Source organism: Falco naumanni, chromosome 6 (assembly GCF_017639655.2).
Source record: "Falco naumanni isolate bFalNau1 chromosome 6, bFalNau1.pat, whole genome shotgun sequence".
In the NCBI taxonomy this organism is placed as follows: Eukaryota; Metazoa; Chordata; class Aves; order Falconiformes; family Falconidae; genus Falco; species Falco naumanni.
Genome location: NC_054059.1, coordinates 15620750 through 15647283, shown reverse-complemented (window position 1 = coordinate 15647283; position 26534 = coordinate 15620750). Strand labels below are relative to the sequence as shown.

At 37.3% G+C, this 26534-nt stretch overlaps 1 protein-coding gene across 1 annotated transcript in view; it reads right to left on the bottom strand.

Annotated features, from left to right (window-relative positions):
- The window catches only part of EYS (eyes shut homolog), an 867458-nt gene that overhangs the window by 396409 nt on the left and 444515 nt on the right, over positions 1 to 26534 (bottom strand). Inside the window, exons 28-29 of the mRNA XM_040598785.1 lie at positions 6207 to 6331; positions 1844 to 1968 (exon numbers count right to left, since the gene is read on the bottom strand). Of these exons, the coding sequence (XP_040454719.1) occupies positions 1844 to 1968; positions 6207 to 6331 (250 nt within the window). The remainder of the gene's footprint in view (positions 1 to 1843; positions 1969 to 6206; positions 6332 to 26534) is intronic.

The window sequence follows — 26534 nt, the reverse complement described above, 5'->3', positions numbered from 1 at the left end:
TGTGTGTGAAGGAGGACTTAGAAATGTCCTGGGATAAAAGCATTAACACAACAGTCCTCTGGTATTTCAGACTTGAAAATGTTTTTGTCAAAGCGCTCATCAGCCTCATAATTTTCTGCAGTCCACCTCTGCAACTTCTTCCTTCACATCCACAGGTTCAGCTCCCTGTGCTCAAGGTCAGCCTTGATATGGTGGCAGCTGTGCAACCTTGGATCCACCTGTGGTGAAAAGAGCCAAGCTGTGGAAAAGATGTGGGAGATGTCTCGTGGGATCCTCATACCTGAGCTCAGAAGCTGCATTTAAGCTCAGGCCCTGCCTTTGGTCCTTGACTGGGCTTACAATAAAGCTAAAGCCTGCTATAGTAAGCTAGTATATAGTAAGCCCAACACTTTGTTGATCTCATGCTTGCCTTGCTGCCTTGACTTCCTGGCTTAATGTTAGACCTGCTTTGTGGTCATGGACTTGCCTGGCAGTACCTGGACTTCTGGAAGAACCTTTTGGATGGCTACCATCATCACTGGTCTTGCTTTACTATCCTTGTTTGGGTACTGTAGGGCTCCACCCCCTGCCTGCAAGGTCATTGCCCCTGCCTACCCTGCTGCTATCCTCGGCTCCTGGCCTGCTTTCCCTTGTGGAGCAGCCCACTTGACACTTGTGCTCCTTAACTTGTGCTAGTATGTACTGGGGATCTCCTTGAGAGTATCAGTATGGGTCAGAGATTGATACAGCAACTAAGAAGAACTGAAGACAGAAGGGCTTTTTCACTTTAGAAAAACTTATTTTTCCATTTTATTGGAAATTTTATTTCATTAGTTTTTCCCTCATTGAACATAAATTAGAATCTTCTGCTATAGAAAGAAGCCCTGAACTAGCTAACATCTGAAAAGGGACTAATTTTTTTGACTTGGTTGCAGAGAATCAAAGAAGGTAAATCTGAATCTTACTTGCAGTTATCTGTTCCTTCTATTTTACAGATGTAAATACACCAAAGAAGTGGTGCATAGATACTAAAATAAGCAACACTGTCACAATTTATAAAGAAAAAGTATTCAAATAATGTCAAGCTTGGAGATGTAGAAATAAGAACTACTGAAATAAGAACAAAAAAATTTGTAAATCATGTACTCCTTTCTCTCCTTGTTACTTACCCCAAACCATTCTTTGATACTAGTAAGTTAAACCTGAAGTGTAACAAGGTAAAGCACAAGTCCGATTTTTAGGTGCCAACTGCATGTCTTCAACTACAGAAAGAACTGTCATAAAAAGGTGGTGGCTGCATGGAAACGTCAACCTTAGACAAATACAGCACTGGCATTTAGCCACCCTCGAAAGACTCTTTTGGTAAATTAAGCAGAGACCACAAAACATAGGACCAAAGCCCATAGGGTCAAGCATTCAAAGGAATCATTTGATTTAGTTTCAGGGAACTGGTTTTCAAAATATCCGTCTGTATGCAATACTTTCAAGTTTGAGTTACCTTAGTATGTAAAAATATTAACTGGCATGTGAAATAGAAATATTAATTGGTTATGTAAAAAAAACCCAAACAACTACTCTGACAACTGACAAAGCCATTATACACACTTACACTTTTCCACTTTTGTGGATATTAGGTAACTATTTCTTTGGAATGTTAGAGCTTCTGTTAGTAAAACAAAACCAAAACCAACCAAAGAAAAAAAACCCACAACTCAAATAACGGTTATTAAAATACTGAATTTTTCAGAAAGGTCAGATTTTATCCAAGTAAGATTAAAAAGAAAAGGTATTACATACAGTATTTTCTGTGCAACAACAAATACTCAGGTTACAGGAAAGAGAAGAAAGAATGGCAGCATCTCACCACAAATCCTGGCTTGCAAAAGCAGGAATAACCAAAGCTGGGGTCCTTCTGAACACAGATGCCATGTATGCAGGGGTTGGATATGCACTCATCAACATCCACCTCACAATGGAGGCCTTCCCATCCTGATAGGAAAAAACCAAACCAACAAAAACTGAAGACCAATTAAAACCTAAATACATCTATTGAGTGTCAATCAAAAAAAACCCAGCCTATGGGTAACTATATTCAGTCCTCACCTGTATATATAAATATATAATACAGACTGGTTATGATCTAGTTTGGGCTATGCTTTTTCAAAGTAGAAAAAAGAAAACAGTTTAGCAATAAACAAACACAATTGAAACTATATGGACTTTACAATTATACTTTACTGAACATCTGTTAGGGAAGTTAGTATTTGCCAACTTCTATTTCTGTAGAGACGTAAGAAAGCAAACAACAGTAAAACCTGAATATGTTCTCTCATTACTGAATTAGGTGACTTGATAGGCTGCCCTTCACCTACAGAATTATCTGTATTGTGTTCTCTCTTGTGGCAAAGAATTAGCAAGGGTAAAACACTCCCTAAAACCTCTTATCTCATTCCAGATCTATATAGTGCAACATGCAAGGCCGTTTTTTTCCAAAATTTAAACTGAAAAAGCATGGCATTGTCTATATTAATTTTTGACCTTTTTATCCCATTCATTAAACTTGTGCAGTATTGCCACACTGGGGGAAGGAAAACTGGAGGTTTAGATAGATGAAAATAGTTTACAGTTACACAAATCAAGTAAAGGGATAAAGTTTAAATGAGAAACTCTGAAACAGATTACTGTACCAGATCAATGAGGAGGAGAATTTCTGAGCAAATACAGTTTTGTGTTTGAATACCATCAGAATACTACCTTCTTATACTTCAATAGTCAGATTACTGACATTTTTGTTAATACATGTGTCTTAGCAAAATACCCTTTACAACTAAGCACACCCATAAATTAGAGGCCAAAACCTGATCTGGACCAGGTTCTTAGAGCATGTAATTGGAGCCTGTCTTGAACTTGCACATTGGAGGTTAAGCAGGACTGGAAGTAGACCATTTGCTTTGTAAATACAAACCCAGGATTTTGTAAAACATGGCTAGTTATTGAAGAACAGCATATTTTCTGCCATGATACGTCCATTACCATTACAGATTTGTTATTTATTCAAAAATTTTTTCCCATTTCTAAACAAACAGACAAAACCCCACAGCGCCCAAAAACTCCAGCATTCCTCAGCTGATATAAATCTAGTTGGCTCTGTCCTGCATTTGCCTCAGAGCATGCATCAAATGGACCCACCAGGGTAATTTGGGTCCTGATTTAGCTGCCCTGGTAGAAGTGCAGCCTGCCCCAGCTGACGACTTCAGCTGTGAGGCTGCTATTAGTTCCAATGACTGCTGTTGTTGCTTTTGAGCTGTCTGAGATGCTGTTAGAATACAGTTTACATCTCTCTGTGCTGCTTCTGCACCTGAACAGCCTGCAGCTGCATCCACAGATCCTGAACGTGCATCTATTCTAAGGGCATGGGGCCTGCTACCGGGACAATAGCTGACAAAATTCATGATCCATTGCAGAATGGATCTGTCACAGCTAAATCAATTCCCTTTTCTGGTATCACATGCTGTCATCACATGCTTTGTTTTATTCTCTGGAGTTTTTTGGAAAGCTGAAATCATCTGCCTTGTTTGTTCTGTCTTGGTACTATCCCTTTCTCATTTCATTACGTTACAACTGTGGATCCATTGCTGGATATCTCTGTCTTTCTGCCTTTTGGGAAGTTCTTTCCTGTAGTTGCCTTTACAGGTCCAAAAATATTCAATCCCATCTCTGTATTTCTATATAGGTGAAGCTTAGCAGAGAAATCTAAGACCTATCATATGCGAATAGTAGTAGCCTGCAACAAAAGCAGATTGGTTCCAAGCATTTCTACTTTCTGTCTCTGGAGGATATTTTTTATTTATCTTCTAATCCCCTTCTTCAGTTGTGTAAATTTCCAGAAAGCTTATTGCTCCCAGACGTTCCCCCTCCCCTGCCTCTCCAAATTCACTCCTTTTCTGAGTTGTAGCTTCTCGACTCTTCGGCTGTTTCAAAGACTCAAGTAACATTTGAAAATGTCATATTAATTTAAAAAATGAAGATACGTAACCATCACGCATACATCTAACGCATGTGGTTCCTTCACTGTGTCTTTTCCTGGTGGAGAAATAATGTAGAGATCTTTCACCCCTACTAATGAATGCTATTATTAGAATAAACTTAAACCAAAGGCAGCTTATACTTGGGTTGAAAGGTGTTTAGAACATGTTAGCAAAAGTGAGTTCCAAGGCCCCACAGAAGCTTATTCTACTTACACCAACCATTTCCGTGTGCAGTTGCATAGAGAGAGCAGTTATGCTCCTTGGCTGGCAAGGAATTTTTAAATGTCTATATTCAAATTATTATTAAATAATTCTAAAATATTGATAGCTTTAAGAAAAAGAAGAAAAATTGTGAACTCGACAAGATATTCTGTGTGAGTAATTATTGAAGTATAAGAAGGCACTGTAATTATTAAAAAGTATGTATTTTACATTTTTAAGTCATCTGTATTGTGAAGTGGTATATAGCCATATGCAGTACCAGATAAGAGTCAGGGGACATACATTTTTATCCATGTTCAATTTCCATTGTGTAACTGTGCTGAGAGGAAAAAGATATATCATACTCGAGGTAGGTCATGACTCAGACTTTCAAGATCAGAAGGGACCTTTATTATCATGAATGAATTCTGACCTTCTGTATAGTAAAGTCCAGAAATTTTTCACTCAATGGTTCATATATCAGGAGTATAGCATCTCTCTGGATTACTGAGTCTCTTTGACATAAAAAGCAAAGTTGCTATAAAAATACTAATCTGTAAGCCACTTAGTCCTAAAATTAACTAGGCCCTAGTAAGTCAAAGATACTCCAAGTCTTACACATTAGAATATCATTCATCCGTACTGCTTAAATGAATGAATTAACTGTTCATATTGACTCTGATTATGTGCACGTACATGTGCACACGCGCACACGCTCTCTCTTGCTTCAGTGTCTTGCATACTTTTATTATAAAACTCTTACATATAGTTGTTAACGGCACTAGGGACATCTCGGAATGAAAAAAAAATATGTAAAATAAAGTATGATTTTATTAATATTTAATTCATTATTTTTTCTTTTTTATGAATAATAAGCACATAAATATATGCCAAAAGTATATGAACAGATTGCTAAAAAGACTGCAGAAAAGTTTTGTGCATTTTTTGTGACATATATGGTCACTTGCCTTTAGAGTTTATTAAGATCTTACTGCTTGTAAATCAAAACCAACAAGGTAAACTTAACTCAATACAAAGAGAATAAGCAGATCAGATGTATGAAGATATCATAGATGAACAGAATATTTATCCTCCAGAATATATCTAAATAATCTCTAAAACAATCACTAATAAAACTTGGATCAGTACAACCAAAGCAAGCATTCAGCAGTGCAGGTGTGTATTACAACAGGAAACAACAGACAAACTGAAAAATTAAAGTTTCAAGTGGTAGGTACTAGTACAGTTCTTAAGGGAACTGAATTATAAAACAGTATGCTTCAAGGCAGTTATTTATACTTACTTATGCTGACAAAAGGCTCTTTGTTAATAGATATGACAGGAGACAGTGAGTAGTCCTAAACAGTTTAAATTTGTGATTGCATGAAAATGCAGTCGGATTGTGACCTTTGCTTTTGGATAAATACTAAACCACTTATACTTTCCTAAGTCACAAGACCTCTTTAAGTTGATCTATGTCACCATAAGGAAACAGCTCCCACTTTTTTAAGAAAGTGCTTGTTTTCATTCTGTTTATAATTGTTCAGAAAATTTCTTTTCATCCCAGCCAGCAGACATAAGCATGTGTATGTGTGACAACAATAATAACAATAATAAATGTTAGTTAAAATGTTCAGAATTTCTTTTCAGTCAATCTTATTTTGCAGCTAATTAAATTATGTAGTCACTATACAGTGCCCACTTGACTGCTTTGGTCAGTGTTACATTAGTAAAGATTGTACATAATAAACCTAGTTCTAGATAATTCTTCAACTCAATGAGCTGGTTTTAGTTTTAAGTCTTTCTAACATGCTTATTAGACTAGTTAATTCTCTGTAAATTTCATTCAAGAAGCTTCTCAAAGAGATAATTAATCTTTTTGTACCTTAGAGGTTATATCCAAATAAAGTGCTTGATATAATTTACCAGTTTTCTCAGTAGTAACACTGCTAATTCAAAATATCATTTTTTAAGATTGTTCTGTTCGATGTCAGTTACCTTTTCGACATTTACAAGTGTATCCATTGATATGATCTTCACAGGTTGAGCCATGTAGACAAGGTGATGAATTACACTCATTAACTTCTATTTCACAAAACTGTCCAGAAAATCCAGCAAGACACCTGAAGCAAACAACATTCCAAAGTGTTACACTATGCATAACTATTACCTATTTTGTGTGGAAAAAAACTGTATAAAATATGCCGGTTAACAAGACACAATCTCATATATTACTTTCTCTTCCAAGTTTCAAATTCTAATTCATGGTAATCTTTTAGGGGATTTAAGATAGCAAAAACCACCCACAGATTTCACATCTGGATCATAATCGAGCATAACAGTCTCAGTTACAGCTTACTGGTTCTATGAGGGTCAGTAAAAACTTTTCTTAATGTACTCTTGGGAGACTGTCTACTAAAATAGTTTACTTAGCTAACTAATTGCAATCTATGTTTGGAAAACTGCTTGTTGAGAAATGTTGCACCAATAAATGTAACTACAGCATAAAAGCTAACTTTCAGGTACCATAGTTTCATTCTCTTTCTAGTTATCAAATATTATTCATCTTGAAAAAAATACTCTGTATTTTTCTGGTTGTAAATCCTATGTGATCACTAATACCAAAACAGTTCTGTATGATTTCAACATGTAACTGTACAGCTGACCCAAACAGACTCACAAGACTTCTAATGAAGATCAGAAATCTTACTAATCTCATTATTGAGGCACACCCTTGAACACATACACACAGCTTTACAGATATACCCAGAATATATTCTGCAAAACAGGGCCCCATAATGGTATTTATATTTACTCTTTTGAGTTGCATTGTACGCTGATGTACTTCACATGAGACAATGTATTCAAAAACTCTTGTTAGCAACGGGGTGGTGCACTGTTTGCATGTTGCCTTGGCTCTAATGAAAAGCATAAAACTTTATGCCCCACTTAGAAGATGATGAGTACATTAACAATCACCTTTGAGTCAATTAGAATAGTCATGTCACCTACTCCTCAAGGTGCTACACTGTGGCAATACAAAACACATAATTAGAATGAAGTATCTGCAATGTCTACCTTAGTTTTCCAGATCCTGAAGCAAAAGAGAAGGAGGATGGACCATGGAACAGGTATGTGTAACACTTTCTGAAGGATCATTAAACTATGTATCAGTAATGATGTTTTGCTTTATTTCTGCCTTGATGATTAGAAGATATTTGCCTCATTTTATATGGAACATACTCTAGGTAATGGGAATTTGGAATCTACCAAGACAATGCCAGCACAACAGATTTGCCAGTCTACATCAACTACAGATGACAGCGATGGCATACTGCTTGGAAAATGTACAAAGTGAAGCACACACTACTACTTTTCAAATAACTAATTATAAAGTGTGACATAAAAAACATGGATAAGGCTTAATAAACAAGCTGTAAGGCCACCTGTATACCTCTTTGGCCACAAAACATTAAGCAAAATATACTGAGAAGGTACAGTTTGGCCTTTCATCCTACTGGCAAAAGTCAAAGCCTAGCGTTTATAACTGAATTAATCCCACCTAACTTCAGATACCTAACTGTAATAACCCTAGGATTCTCTTATGCTCAGTGAAATAACGGGTGCAGAGGATGATACTGTTCACTGAAAGTTTACATAATTTTCTGCAGATATCTTTGTCTTTCCACTGGCTACACAGCACGCTAAAAAAATAACCAAACAAACAAAAAATTAAGGGAGCGACTTCTCCCAGATAAGGGAAGGAAGACCAGAAGGATGAACACCTATAAAATAATGGAAATAATATTCTACTGGGAAAAAAAGACAACTAGACACAGGCAATACTGGGACAGTTTAGAATCAATACAACTTTTTACTTCGGTGTGCTTATAGGCATTTCACTTAAAGTGGTTAAAATGTAAAATGGAAGAAATATACATTTGTTATGTGAAAATTCTGGCCATAATAACTATATTTATGTGTATCTAAGGTGAGTGGGCTTGATCTTTTACTCTGTAACACTCAAACACTGAAGAAAAGCTTGAAGGTCTGTTTAAAAACTCTCCTGTTGACAGCTTCAAGTGGGCACATCTTTATGTGTGATGTGTATACTTGCTGAAGAGTAGACAAGAACAGTTTACAGAGTCACTGTGGTCATAACTAGTTGAAACAAGAATGACTAGTGGAGCAGGTTGACACTACTCCAGTAGAGAGAATCAATAGAATGGATTCAGCTTCTTGTCACAAGATACAGCCTGGATGAGCTTTGGATGATTTTCTACTCAGCAAGGCTTGAGACTTCAGAGACTCAAGGCTCTACAAAGCCTCAAGACTTCAGAGACAGAAAATATATAGTCATGGGCCTAACTTCATAGATGCTGAAGTAGAAAAATGGATACATTTATATGTATAAATGTTTGGTAAAATAATCTATTTTTTACTGAAAACTTTCCAAATACTTATTAAGTGTGTAATACCTAGAGAGAGATAGTGGCACCACCAAAAGAGGAAAGTTATAAAAACATCTGACTTTGCCTTCAAATTGAAATTTAGGTAGAAATATAAACCCATGAGAGCACTTAGATATTCAGTAAATCAAATCCCACATACACCAATTTGCACAAGATACCCTTTTTCCCAAGTCTGACAATCATTCAACTTAAATAATATTGAGGAATACTACAAGTATTTCACATACTGATGTGTTTTATTTTTTGTAAATGGTACAGTACCACAGCATTCAGTTTGCTTGTATTCAGATCGCGTAACTCGATATAAATGAAGCTTCATGACTGCAGAGGCAGGTACTGTATTAACTACATGATTCTGAGCAATTATGAAACAACTGGCAGTAACCATGTTACTGGTATCTGCAACTCATAAAACAACATGTTCATGTCAGCAGCTTTTGCAAATTTCCCAAAAGTGCAATAAATTGTATGCTTTATTAAGAGTGTTAATGAAGATAACACTTCTTAGGATATGACAAGCACTTCAATAATTTCTTAAAGTTTTGTTTGCTCTCACCTTCCTTCATTCTTACTCCATTTAAAAAAAAAAAAAAAGTATTTCTGCTCTGTCTCTTCACATTCTTAAACCTCCCTTCTGTCATTTCTTTTAGAGTATCGGAAGGGACAGAAACAATAGAATTTAAATATAACTGACATTGGAATGTGTACGTAGATACAGAAAACAGTTCTTGTGCTATAAATGACATTAAACCTGACTCAAATTCTTAGGAATACATTTGTATGAGGTGCTTGGGATATGACTATTCTGCAAATGAAAGACAGGGGCTTTTAGACAGTTCTCATATAAAGGTATGGCCACTGCAAATCTTACATGTTGATTACCATTTTAAAAAAACAACAAACACTTTTGCCTTTATAAGTAAATGCATATGTAGGTTTAGCAGCAAAGTATTCTTAAAGCTTATTTGATAAAGAAAGTTAATATACTGCAAAGGCTAAGCTTTTAAACTTACAAAGGTATCAACATAAGATCAATAGTTCAGTACTGAAAGGCAGCAAAAAACCACTGCTGATTTGCTGTAAGAACAATGCATTCACAATCTCATTACGGCCAGTTTATAGGGATGACAGCAAAGATCTTTCTCTTTTCTATCATTCTCTACAGCTTTTTTTCTCTCATATAAAATGTTGATATAACGTGTTTCAAATATAGCCCCTTTTCTGTTTTAACTTTACATCAATCATTATCAAGAGTGATCATCTTAATCTGGGCATATGTCAATGCAATTGCTGAACAGAGGACTGAAAAGATTCTATTGTACTGGATGGATCTGAAACAGAAGAATATAACTAGTAGTTACACTGCAGTAAAGAACAGAGATGGTAATATGCATCTCAGCAAAATGCTTAGCTGAGGATCAGCGTGGTGTAAAAGACAACAGTTCTTTTCCATCTTCCAGAAAAACAGGGCCAATAGTAAGCATTAAATCTCCTACTTATCTGTAGAAGCCATTTCTTTGCAGTTTTCAACCTGCACCTGACATTAACTGCAAATTGTGATGAAATGTTATTTACAAACTTTCAATTTTGCAATCTTTCCTCACTCCTCATTAATCTCACCTGGAATGGAAACTCTACCTTCTACAATGACAGCAGGAGTTTATTAAGATGACCTTGAAGGTCCTGTAGGAAGCTAATAGGTAATGACAACCACTGTTTCAATAGCACCTGTATTAAGTAGCACAATGAACAACAGAATAGAAAGGAAGAGGCATACATGACTTTCAAGGGTCTGAACAGCCTCTTAAATACATTCACAGGTTTAGAATAAGTGGCCAGTTTCACCACCCATCTGGTAAGACCTATTTTATATATAAATTAATCCCAAGCCATCTAGGAAACCTGTGAGTTAAAATGATCCTGAAGTATAACATCTTAGGCCTTTCTGAGCTGAAATTCCTAAATCAGGAGCCAAGTCCACTGATCATTTTAAAGGTGGCTCTTTACACTTGTCATTTGGGCTGTTGGCTGATATGAAACAGAAAAGATAATAAGACATGAGTTTGCTTATCAGTAATTATTTTAATGAATACAAGTCTTGAGAGAGATCAGATGGGACACCTGAGAGCAGGAATACTAACAGAACAGGAGGCTGGGAACACTCAGGGTAGGGAAATACAGGCTGAAGAAAGATCTAAACACCAGTGGCCTTAGAATGCAAGTCACTCAATAAACAGAAAAGACAAGTAAAGTTTAAAAAGTAAAGCATGAGTTTTAAAGTCCTATTTTGGGGACAAAAAGAAAAAAAGCTATCAAGAAACAGAAAGAATGTAAGAGTCAGGCCCTGCCCTTTGATGAAGTTGCCAAGGTACTGCTCACCTGGAGGTAGAAAGTGCTACTGCATTAGGGACATGACTATTTATATGCCCCTTTCATCTGAAAGTCTCAAAAGCAACAGCTCTGGGACAAAGACTGTCTGTGCTTGTAGAAGACCAATTTCCTCAGTGTCAGCCTCCAGTCTTTCCAGCAACTAGTGCTAGTCCACCTTAGGCTTCCTCTTCCTTGCCTGTACGCCTACACCCCTGGAGGGTGTTTGGAGTGATAAAGCAGAGATGCTTCCAGCCCTTTAAGCAGTCATGCTTCTATCACAGTTGAGTTTTCAAATCTGGCCTCCAGTGAGATGTTCAGTTTGAGACCGTTCATTAGTTATCACTAGATGATTCCATAACATGACCATTGCACTCACACCATCCCCAAAAATACTGAGGTAACAGAGATTGTCATGTTATGCCCCAATAAGATTGTTTTGCTCATACAGCTATTTGGCAAAAATATTCAAGGGTTTGTACCTTTCACTCATACTTGATATCACAAGTGGTTGCTAATACCTGGGAAGATACAGTCATTGGAGAACAGTAAGAAATCTCTGCTGCCTGGATCCTGAACAGCAGGGTTACATTGTCATGTCTGCACAGTTTTTTCTCTCACATATTGTCATTCCTGTCTCCCACTGTTGTTCTGCAGCAGGTTTTTCCCCCCTTAAATACATTATCCCAGAGGCATTATCACCATCACCAATGGGCTCAGCCTTGGCCAGTGGCAGGTCTGCCTTGGAGCTGGCTGGCATGGGCTCAACTGGACCCAGGGGAAGCTTCTGACATCTTCTGACAGAAGCCACCTCTGTAGCCCCCTTGCTACCAAAACCTTGCCTGCAAACCCCCTACCGTTTGGAAAATTTATATTGTCAGATACAACATTAAAGGCTGTATTGATAATGATCATTGATAATGATCTTAAAAATTCTTTTCTAACCTAAATGATTCTATAATTCTAGCTTTATTAAGATGATTTTCACCATGGTTTTCATTGTGATTCACTCTGGGTTGACAGAAGCTGCTCTCATCTTTCCTGCCTTACAGGGCTTTGTGGGGCTTTGATTCTGTAACAGTAGAGGGAATAGTTATGCAATAAAGGCCTTTTTTGCAAAAAGCACCCAGGACATTTACACTGAGTGAGGCAATATAGAGAATCAGGGAACAGGCAGGAAAGGGGATGGAAAACAGTCCTGTAATGGACGCAGTATAAAATCAATTTGCAACCTTCAACATGGCCTGGCCACACAGTTCAGGCTAAAAGAAAGATGACTCATTCAGGATGAGTGCTTAGCTGACCAAGGGGCTGCCCATTAATGTAACGAAGAACTGATCTTTAAACCTAAGAAAGTTGTACAGATACAGAAAAAGAGTGGAGTTAAATAGGATGTTGTCTATAGGCACTTGGCTGACCTATTTGGGAAAGATGAATCAGATGTTAAGAAACGTTCACAGATTTAGCAACCTTAAACCACAATTTAAACATTTACTACTATAATATTGATAGATTTACAGAACTACAGGAAACTGTAACATTATTGATATTTTATCAATCAAAGGTCAGAGAAAATGCCATCCACTTAATTTACGTAGCTCTGGCTCTCAGTGTTGTAGACATCCTACCCTAAGGCTAGCTATACAGTGGATCAGAACTGTGCTAGCTGTTAGTAATAAGAACCATCCTTGCTTTATATATAACATTTAACAATCTAATGCAGCAGCTGTTGCACATATGAGACTGATCCCAAGTCTGCACTCCGGCTTTTCATTTTATCTAAGTAAGTAAAATAGCAAATGCAGCAGGGAAAATTACCAAATCAAAAAAAAAAAAAAAAAAAAAAAAAAAAAAAAAAGTGGAGACCTTAAATGTTTTAAGTTGGCCATTATGATTTATCCATCAATAATAAGGTAGAAACACACACTTCTTGTAACGAATTCAAAGAATTTACATTGGGAGAATGAAGTAGTTATTTTTCCATTAGTCCAAAGCTTGTCAGATCAAACCCAAGAACATCAATGTTTCCACATCAAAGCAACGATCTTTTTTTTTTTTTGAGATTAAAACTAAAAGGGCAGCAGAGGAATCTATTAATGAATCTGAACACAGCCGAGGAAAGATTTTTCTGAATGTCTGGTTATTTCCTGAGCTCCTCACACTTCAGCATAAACTCAACTGTCTATAGTCCTTGCGTTAATGATTATTGATCAAAACATTAACTGCAGAAAAATCTGAAACACCCCCACAATTGCCCTCTCCTGGAAATTATGCTAAATAAGAAGCTAAGTTATTTTACTGGCTTGTGTAAGGAACCGATATATTGACAATTGCCTCAAACATTGCTTACTGCAAAACTGTTCTGCTCAGATTGGAGAGGAACTGACATGAGACACTGTTGCCTAACTTGATAATCACAAGGTGAGGACTGGAGATGAGCTGTTGCTGCACAACGAGCCGCAGTTTTCCTAACTTGGTAACCACAGGGTGGTACAGGATGGAATGGCTTCAGCTCTTGCGAAGGTGAGGTCTAGCTAGCCCTTCCTGAAAGAAACTTCTGTGGTAACAGAAGACAGCTGCTCATGTGCACAGCAGTGCACATGACTCCTCACAACCACCAGCAAGGACCCCCTGCGACCACTGCTCACATGTTGAGTTTGTGCAGACTTAGACCGCACACCCCTCACTTTGTATGTAAATGAGGCATTCTCTCAAGAGCATGAAAGTCAAATCGACAAAAGCTCAGGTGCAGCCCCCACCACAAAGACACCTAGGGTGAAGAGGACCAACGGAATGCTGCTGGATCCACGGGTGGTGGTATCTCTTTCCTCCCACTCTCCCTCTCTCCCCTTCTCCTCTTCTCTCTTTCTTTTTATTGAATAGTGACCAGATCTATGAACTATGTGGCCAGGCCATGTTGAAGGCTGCAAACAGATTTTATACTGTATCCATTACAGGACTGTTTTCCTGTAATGGATGTAACAACAGGTGGCACAGGACTTGATTATCCAGTTGAAGTAATTGCCATTGAGTTATTATATCTAACCACTTGTCTTGTATTTTGTGTTAATAAATGACAAATCTGGTTGGTTGGTGTTGTTTCACCTTAATTCAATCCAAAGGAATCATGAACTTGGTCCCAAAGGGAGGGAAGCTGCCCTAAACAACTCCCTTTGGGTCATGACAGCTTGTTATAATAAGTTGTCTGGGTTTTTTTAAATGTAGTTATTTAAACAAATAAAAAATAAAAAAATGCTTCTACACAAATAAGAAATTCCATTTTTATATCAGTATTGGAAAGAGTCATCAGAGAAAGGATAAAGAAACTTCACAAACTTGCTCTAGTGTTTTATGCAGAAATGGAGTTATTCAAGCCTAATCAGAGTTTTGCAATAACAAATCTGGGGTTGACAAAATATTTGTATTTTTTGTTGACACATTTCTATATAAAGAGTAAATCAATAAAAGACTTCAACTCCTAGATGAAGTTTTCAATAAAACCCCAAGATGACCTATGTAAAACTCCTGCAAAAAGCAGCAATAACAACTGTTGTCAAAGTTCTACTTCATGTTAATTCTGCATTCTGACGGCTACTGGCATGCATGTATTTCTACTACACCAAATACTACACTTAAAACAATTCCAAAGTGATTGATTAATGATTTATTAAGATAATTAAATGAAGGATTTTGATCTTTGACAATTACATCTGCAGTCATAGTAAACTTTCTTCTATGTAAGTAAACTTTCAGCCTCATAGAGAAACTACAAGAACCCAAACGTCACCCAAAGTTTTCCCTACAACTCCAATTCATAGCCTGTTGCTATCTTTTGCTCTTTGAGTCTGTCTTGTAACTCACGTTTTGAGTTTTATTTTTTATCTGTACCCTCTTCCTCCTCTCCCTCTTTCTATCTACCTTGTGACCTTTTACAGCTTATGAATAATTTTTAAATCTGTGAGATATAAGGTTCAGACAAAACCCATGGTTTCTACAACACAGACATTTATTAGGTTTATCTGGGAGCAATAATTAACAGGAATTGTACTTACAAGAGAGCATTTATGCTGTAACCTTTACCTGCCTATGTGACTTATTCAACATGGTAAAATCAATGAATTTTATGGACCAGTCCACACTATAAAATTTGTTTGGAACATCAGTTTTTCTTCATGAGCCTTAACCTTGATGAGTGGGGTTAAGTTTTGTTAATACCCCTCTGTTAGGTGATTAGGGCTTTGGACAGAATAATAGATCAATGTGAAAAACACCTCTCCTAAGCAACTGTCTTGGCTAAAATAGTCCTGTAAATGTGTAATCTCTTTTGACATTAGTCATTATTTTCTTTTTCAAATCTGCATTTTCTGTCCGAAATAAATCTAGTTAACTGCTCTACTGTAACAGGCCAGCTCTGTCACTGCAAATTTACACTGGGTTTGCTATACATTATTAACAAACTATGAGAAGTCACTAGCTAAATGTCATGGAAGCTGAGATATAGCAGCACCTTGGGATTCATATAGCAAACAGTTTAGTTTTAATCATCTTGGACCACAAGGTGCCTTGACATTTGCGAGGCAACTTTTTCCTTTTTAACTTCTACTGGAATCAGACCTCTATTATCTCAACCATAATTCAACTTCAAATGTGATAGAAAGTTTTAACTTCTAAATTAAAAAAGTGAAAAATCGATCAAACATGGACCTTATCATTCATTTAACCAACGCTTACATGCCAGCTTGAAAAAGAAAAAAAGGAAAACTATGTAATTCAACTGCTTTCAGGATTATTAGAGAGGTTTCCTGTGAAATAAGTGACCCTTACCTTAGCACTACTGAGGCATGACCTTCCTGAGCAGTATTAACACTACAAACTTTTGCAGAACCTTTTTAAATTCAAAGAAAAAATGAGGAAAAGCACTGATTCATTTTAAATATACATATCATTACAACATGATTTCTTAAAGCTTTAAAAATTTATTGAGAAAATTCATCCGCAGTGCCAAATAAATTTACAGTCATTATCATACTTCACTCTCTTAACAGCCAACCTTTTGGATCATAAGTTCCAATTTACTGGAAGCCAATGCGTCATTTTTGTCCTTTTAAGTAGGATTATCCACAGACAAAATAAAAAAGCCAAACATTATTTTATTCAACTGAAATTATTATTTCTCAAGACATATAAGAGCAAGCCAAAAGCCTGGCCCTACAAATATTACTTTGAAAAGTGAAATCTATTTTATTTGCAAGTTAGTGTGATGTTTATAAAGTTCTGAATGTTCAGATATCTTTATTTCTTTCAAAATTAACTGCTCTAATTTCTGTATTTTTTTTTTCATACTTTTCCCATCTATCTACACATTATCTGTATTACCTTAATACACATGCCCAAAAAAATGTTGCTTCATAAATGAATGTATATATGAATAATGTCATCAGGTTATACAATCAAGGACCGCAACCCCCTATTCCTAATTCCCCCTGCATCACTGGGGAGACTGGAGAGGAAGGAGGTCGAGGAACTGGGAACGAAGGAGTGAAGTTAATCCTGGGAAAAAGGGAGTGGGGGGTGGGGGTGTTAATAGTTTTTGTCTTTGTTTCTCACGATCCTTTTCTATTTTTAATTGGCAATAAATTTAATTTTCCCCAAGTCAAGTCTGTCTGCCAGTGATCTCCCTGTGTTTATTTAGACCTGAATTTTTCCATCTTCTTTTGTCCCCCCATTCTGAGAAGAGGAAACGAGAGAGCAATTGGGTGGCCATCTGACAACCAGCCAAGTCCAACCCACCACAAAGCTCTGTACTTTAACAAAGATTTCTATATAACTACTGACATTCTTGATTTATTTCCCTACTTCAAAAATTAATTCTATTTACAGTAATCAAGACAGAGACCAGTCCTCTTCATGGCTTCCCAGAACCTTGCTAAGGAACTCATCTCAGTAATAACATGCATGTCTTCACAAACTGATCTGTACTCTAAACATAATGGGGGGGGAGGGAGAGGGGGGAAGACAGACACTTTTAAGAAACAATTCAAAATAGTATCCTTCAGTGACAACGTTTTTGGTGTGGGCTTTTTCCCTTCAATTTCTCCCAATGCCAGTCGATGTTAAAAGGAATGGTCACAAAAATTTTATGAACCATTGGATCTGTATGCTCCTGCCCATTAACACATCACAGCCCATCTGAAAAGGGCAATATTTGCAAAGAAAGTTTGTATCTTTAATCAACTGATACTGTTTTAGTTGTCTCACTCCATAGCCTTGCCTTTCCTGCATCCTTTGACCATACATGTCTATGACATTAATTTGATTCAAATAAAACAACTATTGGCAGTGGAATCTTTTATAGCACACTTATTTCACTTATGAAGTTACAGAAATTTTTGGTGTATTTCTTTTCTGAAAGTGAGATTAATAACTATGGGGATGTTACTGTGAAACCAATAGAGAATACAGACAGGAAGCTTTTATAATTATCTACAAATGACCAAGCATCTCATTGTTTTAGCAGTAACTTCTATAGGCAAATCCCTTCAGCAGAGAAACCTTTCTTCCAGATATTTCACTGTTCTAAGCTTTGCTTCATGTGTTTCATAGAACTTTCATGGCCAGCTCCATCAGGGCCTTCAAGTAACACTAAAAATGCTGGACAGGTCACATGAGCTCATCTTGGTGGAAACATGTCCCAGGCATGTTTTACCAGCTACAGATTTTGAACTTTTATCACATTAAGCTCAGATGCAGTAATTCCTTATTGAAAACTGAAAAATGAAGGTTATTTCACCAAAGCAAATTATCTGCTGTCTGGTCATCCAGCTGGTCTAAAGATTGTGGATGCTGATGATGATGCAGCAGATGACCCAACCAATGTGTATGCTACATACAAGTTTTTTTAAAGTGTTCTATTGCTTTTAGATTCTGAAAAACTGATAAGGGGAAAGAAAACACTGACTTTTGTGTGCATTGCATGCGAACTCTTTGTGATTTCTGGGATCCTATGCTGGATCAGTATAGATCTTTGTTGATACTGTGTTTTCACTAGTGGGTTAAACTGATTGTCTCCATAAGCCCAATGACTCTTGAGTTCAAAGTAATATGAGTCAGCTGCCTTATCACTAATAGTACTGAAAATTGCTTCTCCTGATGTACTTTGAAGCATGTTTCTATGGAGAGGATTTGAGAGAGCAGACACTAGGGAACTTAGAGAAGTCTCAGGAGAGAGCTCTTCCCAGATTATTTTCTCTAAAACCCTGCCCAAGGGTGATACCATGATTGTTAATTTTAGAACACTGACAATTAAGCTTTCCCTAAGCTACAGGTCTAGCATATCGTGTTACTTTTTTTCTTTCCCTTACCTCCTCTGAATTCTCCTCGGAGGTACTGTCAAGAACGAAGCAAGTTTATTATCTCTGAAGTAAAACTTTTCTTGGAATGAAGTAAAAATAAATTACAGCTCGCTGTGGTGGTCAGGAAATGTTAGTTCTATTTTAAAGAATAGTGAATGTGAATCAAAAAGGAAATACACTTGAGTGTATATTTGATTTTAGAGAGCTTTCTTCCGTTTATTCATCTACAGTTATGTTCCTATCACATTATCATCAGAGTCCCTCCTAGATACTTATACCCTGAAGTAACAAGAGTTACAATCTTTTCCCTTTCTGCTTTCTTAGTTTATGGAAGAAGTCATTCAATGACTAAAATATTTTAGAGTTATATGAAAAAAAAATATTGAAAAAAAAATTAAGTTGAAAAGGGGAGTCACATACATAGTCCAAGAGATCTAGCTTCAGATCTTGTGATTCTTATAGTCAGGAACCTTTCCATACTGATCATCAATTTCTACAGAACACAGCTTTGCAAAGGTAAAATTAATTTGATAGGGGTAATTAATAGTGTCATTCTTTTGGAGAACTGATTTTAGAATAGAAACTACAAACCACGAAGTTGGGACCTTACCCATACATTCACTTTTAACAGCCCCAGATTTTCATTATGAGTGTTTACCATAGGCTTACAGAAATCTCTGACCGGTTTAAAAACATCAGACATTTATCACTGGGGTTTGGCCCCATCTCTACTACATATTATTACCTGAGATTTATATTCACAGGGGTAAATGTAATAGGTTGATGAACTGATACATCAACATTCTGTAAGGAATAAAGAAAACAGAACTGGCTTACTCTTAGTCCTCTTAGAAGAGGAACCTTGTCACCATGCTATGCTAAATATTCTAGTGCAAGGCAACCTTCTTCCCAGAGGAAGGTTCCATCTTCAGGTAGTTTGGACAAGATTGGAGCTGGAAGCTCCACAATTTTTCAGCTTTCTTCTGTGCTTGAAAAAGAGTTAATAGAGACATTTTCGCCTTTAGAGGGGAAAAAAATCCATGCAGCAGTAGGACAGTAAGGACCATATTTACAGCTTTATTCCTGACTATAAGAAGTGCCAATGTAGGCTAAATAAAACTACTTTTTCACTGTGTAGGACACACAAAACTACTTCGAACATTGTCTACACTTTTATTTATAAAAATACCTGTCCAATCAGAGTCTTTGTTCTCACAGAATGTCTCAGGACAACCACAGAACATACTAAACATTTGGTAATAAAAAGTTCCATTCTTTCTAAGGTCATTCTCATTATAAGAGGCCTTAAACTTTCTCAGTCCACTTGGATACAGCCTTTATTTTCCCTAAGAGAAAAAGCAGATTTTACTGCCAGTAAAATCCCCACTGTGGTTAACATGGACATTCTTACTAAGTGATAAATTACATACTTGCTAAATCACAGTTGGTGGGGTGTGACAGTGTTATAAGAAAGGTTAATCTGTGGAAGATCAGGCTAGAACGAATACAGTAAAATAATGAGAATGGCTAACACTTGATGAAAGTGTATTAGAGTTAACACACTCCTTTATTATTCTACCCAATTGGAAACTAGATGCGTTTCTTCACAAACCAGTAGTGTGGGCAGAATTAAAGAAGGAACTGGCACGTGTATGTGCCATGTGTCCTTGCAGGACTGATGAAAAGTCACCATTCAGCTGTTTCCTAAAATAACCCAGATTTGTACTTGAATTTCACATACACGAAAGCTATCGTCTGGTCAATCCCTGCTCATTCATAAGTCTCCCTAAGCTTTTTACTAATAGTTCCTGTACACAAATGAGTATTTTAAGACAAGTCCTTGGGTGATGTAAACTCTTACAATACCCATCTTGACATGTTTCTGTGCTATCCAGACACTCATTCACAATCCCGGATACAACAAATCAGATTAATATCAGACACCATTTTCTTATTCTTCATTCATTGGTCCAATTTCCTTGGTTCAAATCAGCTACTTATATGACTGTGTTGAGAACCATGCATATGAAAATGGTACTTTTGAGTTAGCAGATGTTACAAAGACCCACTTAAAGGGATTGCTTCTTAATGGTTTAGTGATCTGTTTGCGCCGCAACAGCCACCAAATCATGATAGAAGTAGCCAAAATGGTCTTCAGCCTATTCCAACCAAGACAGAAAATTAAGTAAAGCAATTTTTATTTGTTCTGCCCCCCACCCCCAGTTATCTAAGATCTCCCCATTTTCAGTGTGGGAAGGATGGTGCTTCCAGACAGCAATACATACCACTTTACATATCTATCCTAGCCTGTAATCTCCAGAAAGTGATTCAACTGTTTATTTCAGGAAGGGACAATTTGTAGTTTGATGGTGCCTGTTGCTCCATTCAATATTAGCAGAACTCATGCAATTTATTTACAGAGGTGCCAAATTTTTGCAAAGATCTCATTATTAGTGTTATATTATTAGGAATTTTGTACCTGTAAAGCCAATTAGCTAAAAAAACTTATTTACTTGTTTGCTATCTAGTTTCTCATTACTCTTAAAATTCTTTCCTGCTTATAAATAGCCAGAATCAAATATTGCTCGTGAGACTTATTTCATTTTGAAAAGTTACAAATTATGGACAAGTGACTGCAGCCAGGTTTTTCTGTTTCCTAAAGAACATGCAAAACACTAATTGTTCCAAGCTGAAAGATGTCCCAAGCTGGAAATCTACAGGAGTATGCACTGGTTTATAAAATTCTCACTGAAAAGAAATGGTCTTCGAAGTTGACTTTTTGGTTATATTTAAACTACCAAAGATGTTGTTTTAGACTTAGGAGGATTTCTGAGATAGAGCATGTCTCAAATCTAAATCCAGTCACACACTTCCTTAATGACGTCTGGAATGTAAGGACACCTGTTTATTGGGATGCTTGTTTATCATAAGGGAAAAGGTGAAAACATAAGTAATAATCAAAGCAGAATGACACAAACCTTAAGGAACAATAGATAACTGAGATGACAACAAACAGGAGACCTTTTAGGTCACTAAGTGACGCGACATTGAAGGAACCTGTCAAGCACAACAGTGTAGCGGTTCAACCAGAACCCTGTAACTAGCAAGAAAGGAAACAACTATCATGCATGTGATGGGAATAGCAATAGAAAGTAGCAGTCACGTATAAACAAGTTTCTCATCAGTATTCTTCTCTAGCCGACCTCTCCACTCAATCCCCATAGTTTGTGCTATCTTTTTACTAAATTCCACTGCTAACTATTTTATGTGTGACCCTTGCCAGTGAACTTTTTGTAATTTTTTTTTGTCACGCTGTTCCTTCTCCCTTGTGAACCACTATACGATCTAATGTGAGAGATCACTGCCAGTATTTCATGCTCCTTCACATTAAGTGCTTGACTTAAAACTCCTCCATGTATATTAGCTTGTAATACAAGTGAAGAGCTCACAAAATGCTAAAGGAGTAACGTTTCGCAGAGAGATAACGCTTTGTTATAAAACATTCTGCACTACTTTAGTTAGACTAGTTTTGCAAGTACTATTTAACAGCTCTGTACTTCCCAACTCTGAAAATACAGTTGTAATATGGAACTGTGAGCACCTCATTAGCAGGCTGTTATTTACAGTCAAGACCAACCTCCCTACTCCCCTTAGCTTATTGTTAATTATATTAACTGTATTAAATATATAATTATTAAATTATATTAGTCATTATATATATTATACAGTATTATTGAATCCCCGGGGACCAATTGACAGCGGCTGTCTCACCTAATTACCAGTGTTAGTCATTTTGACTTTGCATAGTTCAGAAACAAGTGAACTGTAATAAGTTCCATTTGAGAATATATTCTCATTTTTACAAATATCAACAGGGTTTGTCCCCTGTGTCTCACTTTTGTAGCCCTTTAGCTCAGTAGATATGGTATTGCTGAAGGAGAAACCACAGGGTTTGTTCTAACACAGCAAGGCCTTGAGACTGGGGCTTATCAGGCAAGATTTATCTGGACTTGTCCTACAGTTACCTGGAGCTTTGTTTTAGCTTTTTTAGCTCTAGCAGACTTATGTAATTTGTTTGAGTTTTGCTTATCTTTGTACAATTGCGTGGTTCTATGACTTTTGTTATAATAATTCTGATACAGCTCTGTGAGTAACAGAGAGTGACAACAAGTACTATTCTAGCGATACAGTTTGTCATCAGTGGCTAACTAACGATCATTAAAGAGACGATATATTTGGAGCTGGGTGAAACTGGCTTTAGAAGTAACAAAAGACAAGCTTCCAACATAAATAAAACACAACTTACATAAACAAATGCAGATGTAACACAGAAATGCAGAATAAGCAAGGAAGGTGTAGAACGTGTTAGCAAATGCTTAAAAGTATCCCCTAGTATGAGCCTTATGCTTTTTACAGTTTGAGCTAGTATGTTCCTTAGAGGTATCTCAGAGTCTTCTAAGGGGTGTCAAACAATAGCCAACCCTACAGTTACAGCTGACCGAACACAGAACCTTAATTTACTTCCTTTATATGGAGAGTCCAAAGAAAGCCCAAGTTTGTTTCATTAGTTACCTATACAATGGTCTCCTCTGCTACCATACAGTCTCTTCAACGACTATAAGTTTTAAACGACTCTTTCCCTCTTGGCATAAAATTACACAACCCAGGATCGGTAAGCATCTCTCCATAGTGATTACACTGAAACAAACAATATAGTTGCAAAGCTAAACCAGGCTATATTACATGGTAACACTAATAACACTTCTTTGGCAAGACATTAAAGACTGTAATTAGACCTACAGTAAATTGTTGGCTTTGCATATAAAGCACACCTCTTGTGCAGTTTGGACACCAAAGTTTAAATGAGACATACTGGGAGAGGCAACCAGACTTAAAATTTAGCTGAACGTTTTTTCTCCAGCTTTTTCTCTTACCTCTAGTGCACTCTCTACCCACTGGCTCTGCTGGGTGCTTACAGTATTAAGCACTGTGAAATTTGGAAACTCTGACCAAACCCAATGCCTTCCAAACTTCACACCAACTTAAAAAAAAGTAAACCAATATTGTCACCTGGAATAAATAACACTTCTTCATGACTAGCCACTGCAACTGTTTCTTTGGCTGAAGAGAGAATTAACTAAAAGTTTTCCCATGGTGGTGGTCAGGGGAGAAGGCTGGTGAACTACCAAAGCAAGAAGAAACTGTTACAAATAAAAACGCCTCTATTAGGCTAGGAACAACTAATCTTGATATTGGGTGGCTGATGGAGTTGAACGTGTTGGTGGTTTGACTTTGAGACAGCTAGAACAAATGAGTTATTAAGTGTAAATTCAGGTTACAAGCACTTTGTACTTTCTGCTAAGTGCTTCGTTTAGCACCAGAAAAGGAGCCTCACAAATGAAGCACCTCCGAAAGATAGATGAGCTGATACGAAGCTCATTACAAGCAATGAGCTCAGCAAAACTAGGGGAAAGGTAATTCCGGCATGGGGAGGTGGAGACAACCGGCTCTGGGAATCCTCCAGACCCAAAAGAGATTGAGATTGAGCATGCGAACTAATTAACATGAGAAACAAGAGAATTATTTGAGAAATGGGAAGAGGAGTACTACGTAATGCCGAAGTTTGGTAACTTGTAACCAGTGAAGGCTGAGGTCTTTATATGCTGAACTATAAATAGTGTTTTGACAGTCGGGGAGCCGGGCATTTACGGGTTACCACCTAGCTCCCTACTTTGTGCAAACCAGAATAAAGAAATAACAAATACCTCGACTCGGTGTGTGAATTGGCATTGTGCAGTGGGTAACAAACCCACCTATGGGACAACAATTTAAGATCAAGACTGTTACTTCAGATTCCCCAAACGCATGAACAGTTAACACTGCAGTCTGTCCAGATTATAGCATCCACAGCAATTTCTGCACACCAGACATTTTAGGAGAGCATATAGCTCCATTTAATAGTAGTAGAGAACACTTTTAAGTCAGTTTATTTATCAAGGGATATATTTGGCTGCCATCAATGTAGTCAAAATACTTACAAACAGCACTCCCACATTAAAGATCAGAGCACCTCTTTGAAAGGCTAGACAAAGCTATATTAATTCTTTGAGAGCTAAAAACAATTTTGCCAAAATAAAATAGCGGAAAAAGAAGTTGTGAAGAACCATTTGAGTGCAAACATAGTACTTACTGTGGTATTGCTTTATTCGAGATGCCTGTGGAAGAATAATGTAGAACAGTACTACATACCACCTTCTTGGAAAGATTGTATAGGTGTCAATGGGGATGAAACAAGAACTGAATTGTAAATAAGAGCTCCTCACACCAACTAGAACATTAGTTGATTTCCATTTTATACTGTGTAATTGCAAGATCCTGTATACAGTCAAAAATTCTCTAGACTTTGCTAATAGTACATGCATTCTGTAAAACATGCACAGACACTAAAGCAACTGGTAAAAGCAGAAAACTAAAATAGATATTAAGGATAAACAAAGTTTACAGAAATCTGTATTTGCACTTTCTAACTGAGACTGAATGCAAAAAGTAACTTCCCCTCCCTCCATGACTTCACACCTTTTCTTTTTCCTTAGCACTGAATATTCCCCTTCTGGGCAAGCATACCTATTGCGTGTAAGAAGGAAAAACTTATGCCTGTCTTATATTGTCTGCTATCTTACAAATACTGATGACTATCTGTGCTAAGCTACCAAGGCTGCTACCAACAGATCATCTCCAGTTCCTGATTTAAGCTAAAAACTCGATTCCTCTCCCGCTTCCGACTCTCCCACCCCAGAATGGATGAGTATTAGTATAAAGATGGTGTTAGGTAGTACTCAGTCATAAACTATATTTTCAAGATTTAGTACTGGAAATAATATATTACCCACCTTAACCCATCACTTCAGCACCTTTGACATTAATCACCTCACATCCACTCAAAACACTTCTGTTACAACGCAACTACTTTCCCATCTTTTAGGAATAAGTTATGTTCAAATCTGTATCTGCCTAAGACTGCATCTCCAACCTTGAACACCTCTACTATCTACTCAGTTTTGTGTACTCTATTTGTTGGGCTCTGTTTAGAACTTCCTTGATACTCTGGGAGTAAAAGTTTAATACTTGCTATTTGCAGCACCTAGTGCCTTCTGCTTATTTTTGTTTCCAAGCCTTTGGTTGCTGGCTACAGGGTTGTAAGTGGGATTCAGTCACTGACCACCTACACAGAGATACCAAGTAACAATTTAGGCAAACTAACTTACTCCACCAGACTTCCTGCTACTTCTCCAGAAGTGCTTAGCTTTCCCAGAGGTCCCATATCAACACCTAAACTCCCGAATTACTGAACTCTGATTTAGTGTTTAACTATATGTTAAACAAGTGCTTGCACAAATTTAGGTCAAGCTGACTGACCCTCTTGTCCAATGACCCACACCACTCTCTGAAGTTGTCAAAACTGATGAATGAAAGGACTTCTAATCAAGGGGAGTGAACCTTGGGAAATGAAGAACAGATAAAGATAAGAACCACGGTTATCTAAATTATGCAGAAAGTTGCCTCCAAGTGAGAAAGTTCTGACCACAAGAGGAGACAAGCTGTTGAGGTGTTACAAATGCACAGAAAATTAGTTGAAAGTAGGACAAAGGTAATTGTGGTAATGGGAGATCACGACCTCCAACTGAAATAGCTACCCCCGCCACAAAAGAGGGCAAAACCCCACTTGTGGAACATGCAAAAACTTTGGTAGTGGCATATAAGGATGCACATTCATTTGCATTAGAAGCAAGAAACTTGTAACCAATCCTGTGTGTGAAAGAAAATGCATATGTAATGTACTATGAATATACAAGTACTCTGCTGCAGGGGTCCTCAAACTTTTTAAACAGGGGGCCGGCGCGGATGAAATGGCAGGAGGTCATCTGCGGCTGCTTAGTTTCCAACCCCCCCCAACCCCCGGCAGGGGGGTGTGGGGGGGTCTGTAAATACCGGGGGCCGGACTGAGGACCCTGGGGGGGCCGTATCCGGCCTGCGGGCCATAGTTTGAGGACCCCTGCTCTACTGTATATAATATGTACCTTTGAATAGCCTGGTGTACATGTTAGAAGTGTGATTAACATAGGCATGATTCATGT